The 17,278-nt window shown below is 46.8% G+C and overlaps 1 protein-coding gene across 1 annotated transcript in view; it reads right to left on the bottom strand.

The window, feature by feature from the left end:
• Positions 1-17,278, bottom strand: part of rspo2 (R-spondin 2) — a 150,397-nt gene that overhangs the window by 77,360 nt on the left and 55,759 nt on the right. Inside the window, exon 2 of the mRNA XM_038810364.1 lies at positions 2,089-2,277. Within this exon, the coding sequence (XP_038666292.1) occupies positions 2,089-2,277 (189 nt within the window). The remainder of the gene's footprint in view (positions 1-2,088; positions 2,278-17,278) is intronic.

The following is a 17,278-nucleotide window of genomic DNA, read 5'->3' as shown; positions in this document are numbered from 1 at the left end:
CAAGCAGCGTGGACCCCATCTCTACAGCCTTCCAGCTGAAGAAGCCCGCTTGCTGTTTTCGCAGCTTACCTTTCTCGCTGTTAACCCTTCAAGTGAACATGGTTCCAACCTATTCAGTGTAATAGATTTAAAGCTGCTTTAAGTTCCTATTTTCTACAATTAAATTATTAATCTTCCCAGAGTTTAAAAATTACCTCTGAAATATTAGCATGAACCATGAACTAGATACTGGGCAAATTCCACATACTTGGTTATTTTTAAACAAAAGAAGCCAAAGGGTTTATGCTTATTATTGCTGCTCCAGCCACCAGGGTGTTATGATAGGTATCAGCGAGTAGGAGGGTTGGGGTTCAAATTCCAGGGAGAAGGATGTACAAGTCTAGGCTGACTTTCCAATGCAGGACTGAGGGAGTGCTGCACTGTCTGAGGTGCTGGCTTTAGGATGTGATGTTAAACTGAGGCCTTGTCCACCCTCTCAGATGGATGTAAAAGATCCCAGAGCATCATTTTGAAGAGGAGGAGGGGAGTTCTCTCTGGTGTCCCAGCCACCACGTATTCCCTCGATCAACATCACAAAATCCGACTAACTGCTCATTATCTCATTGCCATCGGCGGAATCTTGCTGTGTGAAAACTGACGTGGTGTTTTCTACACCACAACAGGGACTGTATTTCAAAATTATTTCTCTGGCTGTAAGGTGCTATAGAAATGCAGAGTGGTAAGAATAGAAATTTACCAATGCTTTGTTCTATCACTTTGTTTTGTTTTTGTGGTGTGAGACATCAGAACTGTCTGTGTAACAATCCCGGCATGCGTGGTCACATTCACGCGTCAGATTTGCAGGGAGGGAATGATTTTAATCTGTCCCTCAGAAATCCAGGGGTGTCTTTCACGTGCATTTCAGTGAAACATTTTAGGTTTGGCATGGAGGGGGCTGGGAGTGGAGGAAAGACAAGCTCCAAAAGTCAAGAGTGGTCACATCAGCTTCAACAGAAAGTTCTGGCACGGGATTAAGACAGTATAATTTGGCAAAAAAAATAAATATTTTCAATGGAACTTAAATGAATCATTTATTAGCCAAGTGAGTTAGTTGTTTGGAATTCACTGTCAAATGGAGGAGACAGATCAGACAAAGTGAGATTACTGGGAGCAGACACGGGAGGCAGAACCAGGGTGACTTATTTTGTTTCTTAACCCTCATGGAAGCAATAGGGAGAATGTGCGGAGTCAAGGCTATGATAGTGTTGATCGGGCTTGATGGGCCTCATGCTCCTGCGTGGGCGAGAGAGAGGTAAAGAGAAGGGAGAGAGAGAGAAAAAGAGAGAGAGGGAGGGAATGAGTGACACACATCGGGGGGAAAACAAACACAGAAAAAGGAAATGGGAGGAAAATAAATCTGGAACATTCCTTTCAATTCCTTCAGGTGATTTAAACCAGTCCTCGAGATTACATGGCAGCGAAAGCTGATAAGTGACTAATTGTAAAGAGGGCTGCGGCCTTTGTAAAACACCAGAAAACTTCAAAACACATCACACAACAAGATAAATCACATCGATAAAACACACAGCATAACGCATTGCCCATCAGAACAAGATATTTCATTTCTTAATTCATCAGAGAAAGGAAACTGGCAAATAACTTCAGAAAGTTAACTCGCTGAAGAGCGGCAGCATCCATCAACTGGCCAAAACCTGGACATCTCAGATCAAAATATCAAAGCAGCTATTGATGGAGAAAATAAATCTGAATTTGCAGACTCAATTCCTCGTATAATGATCACTGGATCTTTTTAAATGCTTTGCCAAAGACTTATCCGAACGGGATAAGGACGCATTAAAAATGAGATGATTGAGCTGGAATGTTTCGCTCGTCGCAGATGCTGCCTGGCCTACTGAGCTTTATCCATATATTTCTGATTTCCAGCATCGGAACTATTTCCTTCCTGAATAAAAAGCTCCATTTATGTTGTACAAATTTAATGTGACGGGTAGCAATCAGGGAAGAAATCAGCCCCCCCCCCCCCCCCCCCCCCCCCCCGCTCCTCCTTACCACTGACCCGCAGGTAAAATACCGCAAAGTGGGACCTACTTGCACATCTGTTCATTTCAGGGGCACGGACCCCGTAGTACCCCGATGGGCAGGAGTGCAGGCACTCTCCATACTGACGCATCCCTTGCCTTCGAAGGAAGAAGAATAATTTCTGTTGGCAGCTAAGACACCCATTGTCTTTCGAACACAACAGGCAGCCCTTGCAGATTGGGTATGGCCCAGAGTTTGCTGTAGAAAAAGATAAACAGAATCACAGAATGGTCAGGGTGTGCAAGAAGATGCCATTCAGCACCCCCCCCCCCCCCCCCACCCCATGTCCTTGCCAGCCCTCTGCATGAGCAACTCAGCTGGTCCCTCTTCCCCCAAAATTGTCCCCGCGGCCTGTGAAGTTCATCCCCCAAAGGTTAATAATCCCGATTCCCTTTTGAAAGTCATGATTGACTCTGTCTCCACCACACTGGCAGGTGGCGCACTCCCGACCCTAACTACTCGTCGTGCAAAAAAGCCAACACAAGGTTCACACGGATACGACATCGAGGCAAAACTTAACACATCCAAACAAATGCCACAAGATTCCATTTTGGGCAGGTGAAAACCCCCGTGTGTCCCAAATGCCCAACCAGAGATCATACAACAGAGGAAAGAGGAGCTCTTGATTGTTTGAATCACTGCTCAGCAACAACTCCTCCATCCATTTCCTACCTTCACAAGGTCATATATTATTTTAACATCAGCAGTTACTGCATGCCATCGCTAATTGGTCAATGTGCGGGTATGATTTGACAGGCTTGCCGATGGTTGGAATGCAGAGAGAGAAAGCGAATGCATCTGGTCAATGATAAAACAGCAGCCAGACTCCAGATCTACCATAGGTTAGTGCGTAGACTCAGATCGACTCTTCGCATTTGCAAAGATATGGGACTACTGGAGGAGAACGCAGAGGAAATGTCCGAGAAGTTGATCAGAATTACCATAAGGCCATAAGACATAGGAGCAGGATTAGGCCACTCGGCCCATCGAGTCTGCTCCGCCATTCCATCATGGCTGATATTTTCTCATTCCCATTCTCCTGCCTTCTCCCCATAAATAAGACCATAATTGAGAGGATACAATTCTCAGGAAGGGCGGGGCTCGTTTCTCTTGTGGAGGGGAGGCAGTGGTGTATGGTATTGTCACTGGGCTAGTAATCCAGACACCCAGGGTAATGCGCTGGGTATCCAGGTTTAAATCCCACCACTGCAGATGGTGACATTTGGATTCAATAAACAGCTGGAATTAAGAGCCTAATAATGACCAGGAAACCATTGTCAATTGTCGTAAAAACCCATCTGGTTCACTAATGTCCTTCGGGGAAGGAAATCTGCCGTCCTTACCCAGTCTGGCCTACATGTGACTCCAGACCCACACCAATGTGGTTGACTCTTAGATGTCTTCTGAAATGGCCCAGCAAACCACTCAGTTCGAGGGAAATTAGGAATGGACAATAAAGGCTGGCCCAGCCAGTGGGGCCGGTTTAGCTCAGTTGGCTGGACAGCTGGTTCGTGATGCAGAGCGAGGCCAGCAGCGAGGGTTCAATTCTCCGTACCGGCTGAGGCCCCGCCTTCTCAAACCTGCTCCTGGGGTAAAACCACCAGTCAACTCACCCCCTCAAAGGGGAAAGCAGCCTATGGTCATCTGGGACTCACAACCTTACTCACGTTTGGTGTGTAGTCACCGTTATAATTTAGGAAACGGGTCAACCCACTTGTGCACAGCAAGCTCCCACAGACAACAAAGTGGTAATGATTAGATCATTTTGTGCTGCTAATTGAGGAATAAATTTATACTGGGAAGCATTCTTCAGCTCTTCTTTCAATAATGTCACAACATGTTTTACGTTCACCCAAGAGAGCGTCGGTCAACTTGTACCAGCACCTCCAGCAGTGCAGCACTCCGAGTTTGGCAGTGCTGTGTCAATGGGGAATATATACTCAGATCTCTGAGTGGGTCTTATTGCGTTAGCTGTCAAGTGCTTTGTACAAAAACAAATTTAAAAGCATCCCTTGCGGATTCAAATTGAAGGATTTACATCGTAGTTAACAATGAAGTCATCAGTCTAAATATCCAAACTGAAACGAATCACCAACTACTTTGCCACCAAATAAAGGAATTCTAATCACATTCCCTTTGCCAGGGAACGTCTTTGAAAAACATTAGAGAGAACTGCCAATTTAGACTGGTCCCCAGGAGCCAAAGGATCATGGGAACAAATAAGCTGAAGAGGACAAGGAGAGCAACAGGAATAGCCTAAAAAACGCCAGGTGAATCATAGAATGATAGAATTTACAGTGTAGAAGGAGACCCTTTGGCCCATCGAGTCTGCACTGGCCTTTGGAAAGGGCACCCCACCCAATCCCGCACCTCCACCCTACCCCCGTAACCCCACCTAACCTTTTTTGGACACTAAGGGCAATTGATCATGGCCATTCCACCTAACCTGCACATCTTTGGACTGTGAGAGGAAACCGGAGCACCCGGAGGAAACCCACGCAGGCACGGGGAGAACGTGCAAACTCCACACAGACAGTGACCCAAGCCGGGAATCGAACCTGGGACCCTGGAGCTGTGAAGCAACAGTGCTAACCACTGTGCTACCGTGGTCAGCACAATGAGCAATATTCAACAACACTACAGTACTGCCATTGGCTAAGAATCTGAGGTAAACGCTTCAGCAAAAGAAGCTAACTGGATTTAATTCTGCTGTCGTTATTTCTTGTACCCATCAGAAAAAACAATCTGGCAAATTCCTCACCGAGCGGCCCACTGGAGTTACGCACAGAATTTAATCCATCTTGTGCACGCCGGCTAAAAACAAGAGGAACAAACCTAGCCGTCCACTCTAATCCCACCTTCCAGCACCTGGTCCTTGATAAATCAAGAAACTAGTGCGTACCCGTGAGCTAGGAGTGCAAGGCAAGAGATGATATTTGCGCACGCTGGTTCGGCGCAAGACAGTGGAGTGTGTGTGTGTTGTTGCTGATTGGGTGAGGGGAACCTTTCTCCGCACTTAGCCCGAAAAAAGTTCTCCAACATGCATTATCTGTGAGGAATGCTAATAATTATCTTTATTGTCACAAGTAGGCTTACATTAACACTGCAATGAAGTTACTGTGAAAATCCCCTAGTCGCCACATTCCGGCGCCTGTTCGGGTACACGGAGGGAGAATTCAGAATGTCCAATTCACCTAACAAGCACGGCTTTTGGGATTTGTGGGAGGAAACCGGAGCATCCGGAGGAAACCCATGCAGACACGGGGAGAACGTGCAGACTCCGCACAGAGTGACACACGTCGGGAATCGAACGTGGGACCCTGAAGCAACAGTGCTAACCACTGTGCTGCAGTGCCACCTATGTTTTGACTTTAATGTTTTACCTTTCACAACTGGTGTTTCAAAAGAAAACAGTCCCATCATTACAATCGAGCCGACGTATTTGACAAGGCAGCATCTGGACAGTTTGCTGTTTCGCTTGAGTCTGAATTATGGTTGATCATCCACAATTAACTGAAGCAAACATAGCCAATCAGAAAGTTAACTCTGTGTCGAGGGCAGGAAATAATTTTTTTCTACCATAGAATAGCCATTATCTCAAAGCAGCAAAGTTACATCTCAGATCAACTGTCCAAAATTTTACATCTGCTTTGTCTCTGATCAGGAACCTTGTTGCAACACATACCCCGCTGTTTGTACAAAATGTTAAATCATTCCTTCAACCCCCATAAAACACAGAAAAGGTGACCCCAATTCAGCAAAAATGGGAATGATTTAGGCATCAAGCTGTCCAGTCACACTTCAAATCCAATATTTAATTTCTTTCTTTTTAAAAACCTGTCCATTTTTCTTGAGAACACATCAAAAGCTGTTGGTTGGACATCTGCAATTCTCAAAGCTGAAAGCAGAATCATACATTCCTGAACACACGTTGAGATAAAAAGCAGTGTAAATCAAACAAAATTTGATACTGCGCCATGTTAAGGAGATATGGGGACAGGTGACCAAAAGCTGGGTCAGAGACTTGGGTTTTAAGGAGATTGCTAAAAAGGAGTTTCGAGAGGGGAGGGTGGGGGGGGGGGGGGGGGGTTAATTCCAGAGTTAAGGGCCCCAGACAACTGAAAACTCAGCCGGCAGGGGTGGATCAGAGTGAGGGATGAACGAGGCTAGATGAGTACAAAAACCAGAGTCCGAGATGGCAACAACTCAAATTCAAACATGACATCTAATATCTTAAAGGTTTGTGCAAAGCAGACAGTGAAAATGAGATCTCTTGGTAATAGCGATTCTCTGACAGAGGAACAAATGCATCTGAAGATTAAACCATCTGTACCAACCTGCAATAATCTCAGGCACCATTGTTTTAGGTGAAAAAACTTCAGATTTTCCGCTCTCAGCACTGGTTACTGAACGCTGGCTGCTCTGTGTTTACTGCTGACAAACCGCCCCCCCCCCCCCCCCCCCCCCCCCCCCCCCCCACCCCCCAGCACCATTCATTCAAAAGAAAGCGGCAAATTGCAAAACAGCTCCACCTTTAATAATAACAATCTTTATCATTAACACTGCAATGAAGTTACTGTGAAAAGCCCGTAGACGGTATGCCCAGGACGCCACACTCCGGCACCTGTTCGGGTACACGGATTGAGAATTCAGAATGTCCAATTCACTTAACAAGCACGTCTTAGCAGTTATGTCACAGGACTGGTGCTCAAATCCCAGCATTCCCACAACAGCTAAAGGATTTAAATCTAGTTCCTTTCTTAATTAACCTGGAACATCTCGTTTAGGCTGCACCTTCATGTGTAAATTGTGATGACCGGTACACAGGAAGCGCTGTGTCGGTAGCGCAGGAGTACTTCCCCGGCATGGCCACACCCCCAGCATAAGAACGCTGCTGGAGAACTCTGAAGTAAACCATTAACCCAGCCACTTTATATCTAGTATCAGAAAGGGCGACCATGGAATTACTGGATTGTTATCAATAGTCAGATTAGCTACGTTCTTTGGCGAAGGAAATCTTCCGTCCTTACTTGCTCTGGCCTATAGGTGACTCCAGACCCACAGCAATATGGCTGATTCACAACTGCTAGCTTGTGGTGAATGTATAGTACTAGTAATTCACCAGTGTATTAGTATCATGTTCTGCCATTGTGTTACAGCTATGTTATGTTGTTGACATTGTGGGTTCCACCAATGGGCCATTGTGTGGCTTCACCCACAGGGGGATATGTTGGAGCACGTTCGGGCTCCGCCCACGGCTCCTCCCCTTGAAAGGAAGTATAAAGAGCAGTTGACCTGTAGGAGGTTCACAGTATTGTACCAGTCGCAGGCAGGCGCTGTTCTAAGCCGATTAAAACCTCGGTTTGCTTCTACTCGTGTCTTTGAGTGAATTGATGGTCGTATCACCGCTAAAATAACCAAACAAGCCAATCAGTTGCTACAGAAAAGTCGAAGAAGAATTCAATTGGACACACCACCTGACATTGAAAAATGACAAATGGGTCCGAAGACTGCAGATAATTTTTCCCCAATAAAATATTAAAGGTACATCGGATTGAGGCACCAAATTCCACGAAAGAGGAAGCAAGTTTGAAGAGCAGTGTAGCATCCCTGGAAATTCCAGGATAAATGTTTCAAATGCGATTCCGTTCATTGTATTGAAACGGTAAACATCAAATAAATTCTAAACTCACTGCAGACGGGTTGGATTTCTATGGCAACCAGGAACTTAGAACAATACTTCGTTCAGTGTTCTGAGCAGCTCCTACAGACTTCCACTCTGCCTGAGATCCCGGGAGAATTCCCGCACTCCCGCACTCCCGTCACGTGACCCTTTTAAGTAGCCACATTGTCCCCTGAAACTCGGTCTACACTCACTGATTTAAACCATGTCTAAATAGTTTATAAAGAAATTACAAGGACACGTTATTTCCCCAAATGTAAATTTATCTTGGAAATACAGAGGGTTAAGCCAGACTTAATGGAGTCACAAGCTCATCGTTATTTCAACAACAAAAACAGGAAATGCTGGACAATCTCAGCAGGTCTAACAGCGTCTGTCGAGGGAAAACGGAGCTGACGTTTTGAGTCTGGGTAACTCTTTGTCAAGGCTTTGAGAAAGAGTCACCCAAACTCAAGGGGGCTAAAGGCGGACAAGCCGCCAGGACCAGATGAACTGCACGCTAGGGTTTTAATGGAAGTGGCCGGTTAAATTCCAGGAGCATACGGGAAGATTGCAAAACAGCCAATGTGACTTCCTTGTTCAAAAAGGGAGCATGGCAGAGGGCAGGGAACTACAGGCCAGTTAGTTTAACAACTATCATTGGCAAGATGCTGGAGTCAATAATCAAAGAGAAAATAGCTAATCATTTAGGAAAGCCGAATATAACCAAACCTCGTCAACATGGCTTTATGAAAGATATATCATGTTTGACAAATTTGCTGGAATTCTTTGAAGATGTAATAGGGAGAATAGATAGAGGGGAAGCTGTAGATGTAGGACGCGATCGAATGGCCTCATCACACCCGACCTTTAAATCTCGTGAGCAGTCCTCACTGGGCGTGATCCAGATTAAAATATTTAAATGAGCCATCGCATTCATTTAAATATGTCTGCACCCGATTCTCCCAAGGTCTGGGAACTAACGCCCATGCCTGGGAGACCTTGCCATGGCGTTGTTTAGTACTGGAGCACATAAACCTGGGCTAGGCATGGTGGCACCTGGGAGTGTGGAGTCTCCCAGGCCATTGGAGGCCCCCGGGTGGTTGGGCACTCCTGCTGGCACCTGGGCACCTTGGCACTGCCAGGGTGCCTGGGTGGCACTGTTAGACTGGCAGGGCTCAGGCCAGGGGATGCCCTGCCCTGAGCAGGTGGGGTGAGGGGAGGCTCGAGGAACCTCCTGAGAAATAAGTTGGGGCAATGGGGGTGGTCTGGTGTCCGAGCGGGGGTCGAGAGATCAGAGCGGCATTTAAAGATGGCGCCCCAATCTCTTCCTCCATGGGCGATCTCAGTTTGTCTGTGGAGGAAACTAAGATAAGGGCAGCCTCAGCAGGGAGTTCATCAGCGAGGCCAAATAAACCGACAGAGTCCCGTTTGATAGCGTGGTCATACTCGGTGCTGCAAGTGCCATGACGCACCCCGCTATACGCGCCCAAAACGGGACTCTGTTTTTTTGCAAGTTAAATCATGCCCATAGTGTATTTAGATTTCCAAAAGGCATTTGACAAGGTGCCGCAGAGGAGGCTGGTGCATAAAGTAAAAGCCCATGGAATTGGGGAAGTGTGTTAGCATGGATTAAAAACTGGCTATCACATCAAAAACACAGAGTTGGAATGAATGGATCCTTTACGGAGTGGAAAGATGTGGCTAGTGGAGTACCGCAGGGGTCAGTTCTTGGCCCGCAATTGTTCACCATTTACTTGAATGACCTGGAGGAAGGAACAGAATGTAAAGTTTCCAAATTTGTCGATGATACGAAAATAGGTGGAAGAGCGTGTTGTGATGAGGATATTGTGATTCTGCAATGGGATATAGATAGATTGGGTGACTGGGCGAAAACCTGGCAAACGGAGTTCAATGTGGGGAAGTGTGAGGTCATGTACTTCAGTGGGAGGAATCAAAAGGCAGATTGAAAATGAAATGAAAATCGCTTATTGTCACGAGTAGGCTTCAAATGAAGTTACTGTGAAAAGCCCCTAGTCGCCACATTCCGGCGCCTGTTCGGGGAGGCTGGTACGGGAATCGAACCATGATGGCCTGCTTTGGTCTGCTTGCAAAGCCAGTGATTTAGCCCAGTGTGCTAAACCAGCCCCTACACTCTCGCCATTGAGATTATTATCTGAATGGAGAGAGACTGCAGGTGAGTGACATACAGAGGGATCTAGGTGTTCTAGCGCATGAATCACAAAAAGCTAGCAGGCACAACAAGTAGTAATAACAGTAATAATAATAATCCTAATTAATGTCACAAATAGGTTTACATTATGCCATGAAGTTACTGTGAAAATCCAAAAAAGGCAAACGCCGTTTTGCTCTTTATTATAAAGGAGTTGGAGTTTTAAAATAGGGAGGGTTTTGTGCAATTGTACAGGGTGTTGGTGAAGCCTCAGGTTTGGTTCCTTACCTAAAAAAAGGTATAATAACATTGGAGGCAGTGCAAAGGAGATTCACCAGGCTAATTCCTGGGATAAGAGGGTTGTCCTAGCAAGGGAGACTAAATAATCTGGGTCTGTATTCCTTAGAGATTAGAAGAGTGAGGGGTGACCTTGTTCAAACGTATAAGATCCTGAGGGGGCTTAACAGGGCAGATGGTGCGATGTTTTCACTATTGGGAGAGTGTCGAACAAGGGGACATAGTGACAAGATAAAGGGCCTGTTATTTAAAACTGAGGTGCATTGAAATTGCTTCTGGCAGAAGGTGGGGAATCTCTGGAGTTCCCTGTCCCGAAGGCTGGATCATTAGGAGTATCCCACCAGGAGGAATTGAGTAGACCCATATTCCCTGCAGCTAAGAAGAACGAGAGGTGATTTAATTGAAATATTCAAACTTCTGAAGGGGCTGGACTGGTTGGAGGCTGTGACCATGCTTTCCCAGGCTGGCAAATCCAGAACGCAGTCTCAGAATAAGGGGTCGACCGTTTCAGGACTGAGATGAGGAGAAATGTCTTCATTCATTGGGTGCTGAATCTTTGGAATGCTACCACAGCGAGCTCATAAAATCTATTAACCTCGAAGGGAACTGAAGGATGGTGTGATAATGCAGCCGGCTGGAGCTCAGATCGGCAATCAGCCAATGATCTTATTGAACAGCAGGGCAAGCTTGCTGGCAGAATGCCCTCAATCCTTTCCCTTATGAAGGTCCCTGAGTCCCAAAGCACCTCTCAGATTGCCAATGACAGCCTAACACACACAGACTTGAATCCAGCTGGATTCAGTGAAAAACGGTAATTGTCCGACACCCAATAAATGTAAGAGGTTTCAGCCTGGAGCAGACTTTATAATGCTTGAGGTTTGAAAAAAATAATCAAATCAGTAGAGGAAACAACTTGGTTGTCATAGATACCAAAACTAACTGCTGGTATCAAATCACAGTGCAATCCGATCGATAATTGCATTATGTAATTCCCAACATAGAGAATCTCCGGCACCAACTGGAAGATTCTGGAAAAATACGAAGTGTCAAACATATAAGGAATAAATGAGACTGGGACAATGAGAACAAGGCTATAGACCAGGGTGCCTGCTTACAAGGTGGCAGCTCTCAATTTACTGAAGACAATAGCAAGTACTTTTCCAATCTTACACGCTGGATACTTTTAGAAAGCAAAGCCAAAAAATTCAGGCAACAGGAATCCACATTTTAAAAAACGCTCATTGTTTATTTGGGTCAAATAAACATAATTATTTCTCAGTTTAAAAAAATGCACTGACATCACATCCCAATGTACCTCGTAACCAATTAAGTACTTTAATTTCTGCTGTAACTCGGAAATACAGCAACCAACTGTGACCTCACACAAGCAATGGGATTAATGCCAATTTGATATGGTTTTGATGGTGTTCTCGATTCTCCAGCCAGAGGATACATCGTCCCAGCCTCTACCTTTCACAGGTCAGCGCAACATCGAGGGCCGAAGGGCCTGTACTGCGCTGTAATGTTCTAATGTTCTCATGGTCACGCCCCAGAATTCTGGGTGTTTCAATGAGGTCGCTGCTCATTCTTCCAAACGCCAGGGAATATAGACCGGATTCTACTCAGTTCACCACTAGTGGCAGTGACCTGCCCATGGGCACATCCTCTGCTTGTTTCTCCACTCCTCGTGTTTTTCTGCTTTTCTTATTTCCGTTGTCAAACATCATTCTCTTCCTCCCTCTTGATCTGCATCCCTCTAATTTTCCTTCAAGCGCCTCCTTCAGAAAGTTCTCATGCTTTCGAGAATGACCAAACTCTTTCCTTGATGATATTTGATGTGTTGGCTTGTGTAGGCTTGAGAGATGGACAGACACTTCCAACACAGATGAAGGTTCAACTCAATTTTATTAACTACTTCTAACTAACTAACACACGATGACTGTGGGTCTAAATAATGCTAACTTGAACTAGAGACCTAAGCCTTGTCTGAACCAGTTGATTCTCTCAGCACGTGGTGTAAGTCTGTGCTGGGCTGAATAAGTTCCTGTTACACTCAGAGGCAGCACCCAGAATGAGCGGGAACCGTGGTGCCCTCTGCCTTTATAGTGTGTGTATTCTAACTGGTGATTGGCTGCGGTGTTTGTACATGTTGATTGGTCCCCGTGTGTGTCCATCAGTGTGTGTCTGCGCCATGATATATTGGTGTATATTATGACAATATTCACCAGCAACCTGACCTCCTCCTCCCTCCTGAGAACTCCTTCGTTTTCTCTTGTGTTCTCTCCCACTGATGCGCTCCATCCTCTCCAGAGCCACCTTTCCCAACGTTGGAAGCTCACTTTGTTGAAGGGGGTGGTCTTTTAGGTGAGACATTGAGGACGATTCTATGGCCGCGTTGCGCCCGACCCAAATCCTGCTGTCGGGAGAATAGCGGGAGAGTTCCTAAATGGGGTTTGGACTGGGAGCCAAACAGTGCCTGATGCTCCCGGCCCACTGCAGTCAGCGTTCCCCGGTAGTGATCTATATTAGCACATTTAAATCGGCTGATCCAACGGACTTGGAGAATCGACCCCTAAGTCATTTCTGGGGAGAATTCCGTCCATTATAAACAGAAATGTCTGAGGTGGATGTCAATGGTCCTGTGGTATGGCTGTAAAAGAAGAACTGGAGAGCTTCCCCCAGCGTCCGGGCCCAATATTTATTCCTCAACCAAAAATCACTTCAAAAAAATCTGGTCATTATCACATTACTGTTTGTGGGATCTTGCTGTGTGTAATTTTGGCCGTTCAATGAAACAGCGACTAAAGTACTCTATTGGCTGCAAAGCGATTTTGGATGTCGAGTTTGCGAAAGACCGATTGAAATACAAGTCCCTGTTTTTCTTTACAGTAACCAGTTCCAATGACCAACTCTCCTCGCGAGTATATGGGTAGTTACCAGGTATTGTGGTCACTAATCTACAACAATTTAAATTTATACAGCACCTTTAACACAATGAAACACCCATTACGCTCCTGAGGGTGTATTGACAGGCTGGACGTAGAGAGGATGTCTCCGCTTGTCAGACAATCTAGAACTAGGGGTCAATGTTTAAAAATAAGGGGTCACTTATTCAGACAGGTGAGACAAAATCGTTTGAGTGTCTGAGTCTCGGGAACTCCCGTCCTCAAAGGGCGGTGGAAGCAGAATCTTTGAATATTTTTAAGGCAGAGCGAGAGAGATTCTTGATTAACAAGGGGGTGAAAGGTTATCGGGGGTGGGCAGGAATGTGCGGTTGAGGTTCCAATCAGATCAGCCAGGATCTTATTGAATGGCGGAGCAAGGTCGAAGGGTTGAGTGGCCCACTCCTGCTCTTAATTTGTATGTTCATATGTAAGCTGCTTCACAGAAGCGTTAACAAACAAGACACTCAGCCACATGAGGAGATATAAATAAGGTAACCAAAAACTTGGTCAAGGGGGATGATTCAGGAAGTGTCTTAAGAGCGGGAATGTGATGCGGAGAGATGGAGAGGTGTAGGGAAGGAGTTCCGGAGCTTGGGCCCAGCCATGCACTCTGAGGCACGAGTGAGACGGATTTCACAAGATGCCAGAATTTGTGGAGCGCGGATATCGCGGGGACTTATAAATTCAATAAATTAAAATATGAAGCATACCATTAAATAGGACAGACTATTAAAATGAGACAGGCGAGCATTAAAAAGGAAAGGACACAATCAAACCCAGATCTAAGCTCTGATAAATGGTCAACAGCCTGAAACGTTGAGAAGGATCTAATGGTCTCGTCGTGTAATGGCACTTTGTGGGGGGGTGGTCTCCCAGGCAATTGAGAAAACAAAACCCAGCCAACATGGCTTACATAAACAACACCCCAATAACAACTCCCCCCCCCCCCCCCCCCAACCTATCCCCACCTTACCCAACTCCCCCCACCCTTACCAAAGGAGTCAATAAACAGCTGCCATCTCCGGGAAAACCCTAGCATCGATCCCCTCGGGGCAAACCTGATCTTCTCAAGCCTAAGAAAGACAGCCATGTCACTAACCCACACCCCCAACGTCTGGGGTTCCAAGTCCCTCCACGCTAATAGGATCCGTCTCCGGGCTACCAGGGAGGCAAAGGCCAAGACATCGGCCTCTCTCTCCCCCTGAACTCCCGGCTCTTCTGACACACCAAAAATCGCTACCTCTGGACCTGGGGCCACCCTTACCTTTAGTACGTCTGACATGACATCGGCAAGCCCCTGCCATAATCTCCCAAGCTTCGGACATGCCCAGAACATGTGGACATGATTGGCAGGCTGACCATGCGCACTGCTTTGGCGAATTCAACAGAAACATAAAAATGAAATGAAAATCGCTTATTGTCACGAGTAGGCTTCAATTAAGTTACTGTGAAAAGCCCCTAGTCGCCACATTCCGGCGCCTGTCCGGGGAGGCTGGTACGGGAATCGAACCGTGCTGCTGGCCTGCTTGGTCTGCTTTAAAAGCCAGAGATTTAGCCCAGTGAGCTAAACCAGCCCCTGGTTAATGGTTAATCATAGATTATCATAGAATTTACAGTGCAGAAGGAGGCCATTCGGCCCATCAAGTTTGCACCGGCTCTTGGAAAGAGCACCCTACCAAAGGTCAACACCTCCACCCTATCCCCATAACCCAGTAACCCCACCCAACACTAAGGGCAATTTTGGACACTCAGGGCAATTTATCATGGCCCATCCACCTAACCTGCACATCTTTGGACTGTGGGAGGAAACCGGAGCACCCAGAGGAAACCCACGCAGACACGGGGAGGATGTGCAGACTCCTCACCGACAGTGACCCAAGCCGGAATCGAAACTGGGACCCTGGAGCTGTGAAGCAATTGTGCTATCCACAATGCTACCGTGCTGCCCTGAATCACTGGCAAGATTTTTAAAAGTCCTTCTCGGAATCAGGAAGGATATTAAAAGATTGCAGTTTCTATTAAATCACTATAAACTTCATTTTCGTATTACAATGAATCAATAATTTCTCATCACTGTCTCCCACAGGAGATATTCTGTGGTTCTAGGAGGAGAGCTGGGACCTAAAATGATCAAACACACTATCAATTTACATGAGCATACATGGAGTACAGTTTGAAATGTAGCAGAGGGGAGCTAATCTCAAGCAAGCTTTAATATCTGCTTTAATATAGGCCAGCCGAAATAACGCTAAATCATCCCAAGTTAAGGTTTTGAACAAGATATCCATGGTACAGCTTCCTGTGCCCACACCTCTACACAGCCCCCGGATCGAGGTTTATCGTATTGGAATGAAACCTCCGACTCAGTCAACGGCAGGTCTCCCCGATTGTCCAATTTGAATATAATTAAACTTCAGCGAGCACAGATACACGGCGCTCACAACCTTCCAACTGATCAGCTGCCTGCCAAGTCCAAAGCTTCAATACTCTCAAAACTTTAAATCAATAGAGTAAAAACAAAGTTGGATTCTTGACGCACAACTATTCTTGGAACAAGTTGAAATAGATTTTTATTTCAGCCACCTTCTTGTCTCAATCCAAAATGCCCTTGAAGCTGAAACTGAGTTGCATTAGGGGAGGGTTAAAAAAAAGTTTATCAAAAAGTCCAAGACAGCCCTGACATTTGAGGAGTTATTTCCGACAATATATTTTGCATTCTCTGCACGGATTGCCATTACATGAAGCAAATATTATGCATGGCCCCGGATCTATTTACAGACGACTTAGTCACAACATTCATATCTCACATCCTAATTTCCTCAGCGACTTCAATGCAACAACACATTAAACTGGCTCTCTGACAGTGCGGCACTCCCTCAGTACTGACCCTCTGACAGTGCGGCACTCCCTCAGTACTGACCCTCTGACAGTGTGGCACTCCCTCAGCACTGACCCTCTGACAGTGCGGCACTCCCTCAGTACTGACCCTCTGACAGCGCAGCACTCCCTCAGTACTGACCCTCTGACAGTGCAGCGCTCCCTCAGTACTGACCCTCTCACAGTGCGGCACTCCCTCAGTACTTTTTTTTTTTTAAATTTTTTTTTTAAAATTTAGATTACCCAATTATTTTTTCCAATTAAGGGGCAATTTAGCGTGGCCAATCCACCTACTCTGCACATTTTTGGGTTGTGAGGGCGAAACCCACGCAGACACGGGGAGAATGTGCAAACTCCACACGGACAGTGACCCAGAGCCGGGATCGAACCTGGGACCTCAGCGCCGTGAGGCGGTTGTGCTAACCACTAGGCCACCGTGCTGCCCACTCCCTCAGTACTGACCCTCTGACAGTGCGGCACTCCCTCAGTACTGACCCTCTGACAGTGCGGCACTCCCTCAGTACTGACCCTCTGACAGTGCGGCACTCCCTCAGTACTGACCCTCTGACAGTGCGGCACAGCCTCAGTACTGACCCTCTGACAGTGCGGCACTCCCTCAGTACTGACCCTCTGACAGTGCGGCATTCCCTCAGTACTGACCCTCTGACAGTGCAGCACTCCCTCAGTACTGACCCTCTGACAGTGCGGCACTCCCTCAGTACTGACCCTCTGACAGTGCAGCACTCCCTCAGTACTGACCCTCTGACAGTGGGGCACTCCCTCAGTACTGACCCTCTGACAGTGCAGCACTCCCTCAGTACTGACCCTCTGACAGTGCGGCACTCCCTCAGTACTGACCCTCTCACAGTGCGGCACTCCCTCAGTACTGACCCTCTCACAGTGCGGCACTCTCTCAGTACTGACCCTCTGACAGTGCGGCACTCCCTCAGTACTGACCCTCTGACAGTGCGGCACTCCCTCAGTACAGACCCTCTGACAGTGCAGCACTCCCTCAGTACTGACCCTCTGTCAGTGCGCCACCCCCTCAGTACTGACCCTCTGACAGTGCGGCACTCCCTCAGTACTGACCCTCTGACAGTGCGGCACTCCCTCAGTACTGACCCTCTGACAGTGCGCCACCCCCTCAGTACTGACCCTCTGACAGTGCGGCACTCCCTCAGTACTGACCCTCTGACAGTGCGGCGCTCCCTCAGTACTGACCTTCTGACAGTGCGGCACTCCCTC

This window comes from Scyliorhinus canicula, chromosome 10, assembly GCF_902713615.1.
Source record: "Scyliorhinus canicula chromosome 10, sScyCan1.1, whole genome shotgun sequence".
Classification (NCBI taxonomy): domain Eukaryota; kingdom Metazoa; phylum Chordata; class Chondrichthyes; order Carcharhiniformes; family Scyliorhinidae; genus Scyliorhinus; species Scyliorhinus canicula.
Note: the sequence above shows the minus strand (reverse complement) of the source record. Positions and strands in the feature narration are given on the sequence as shown.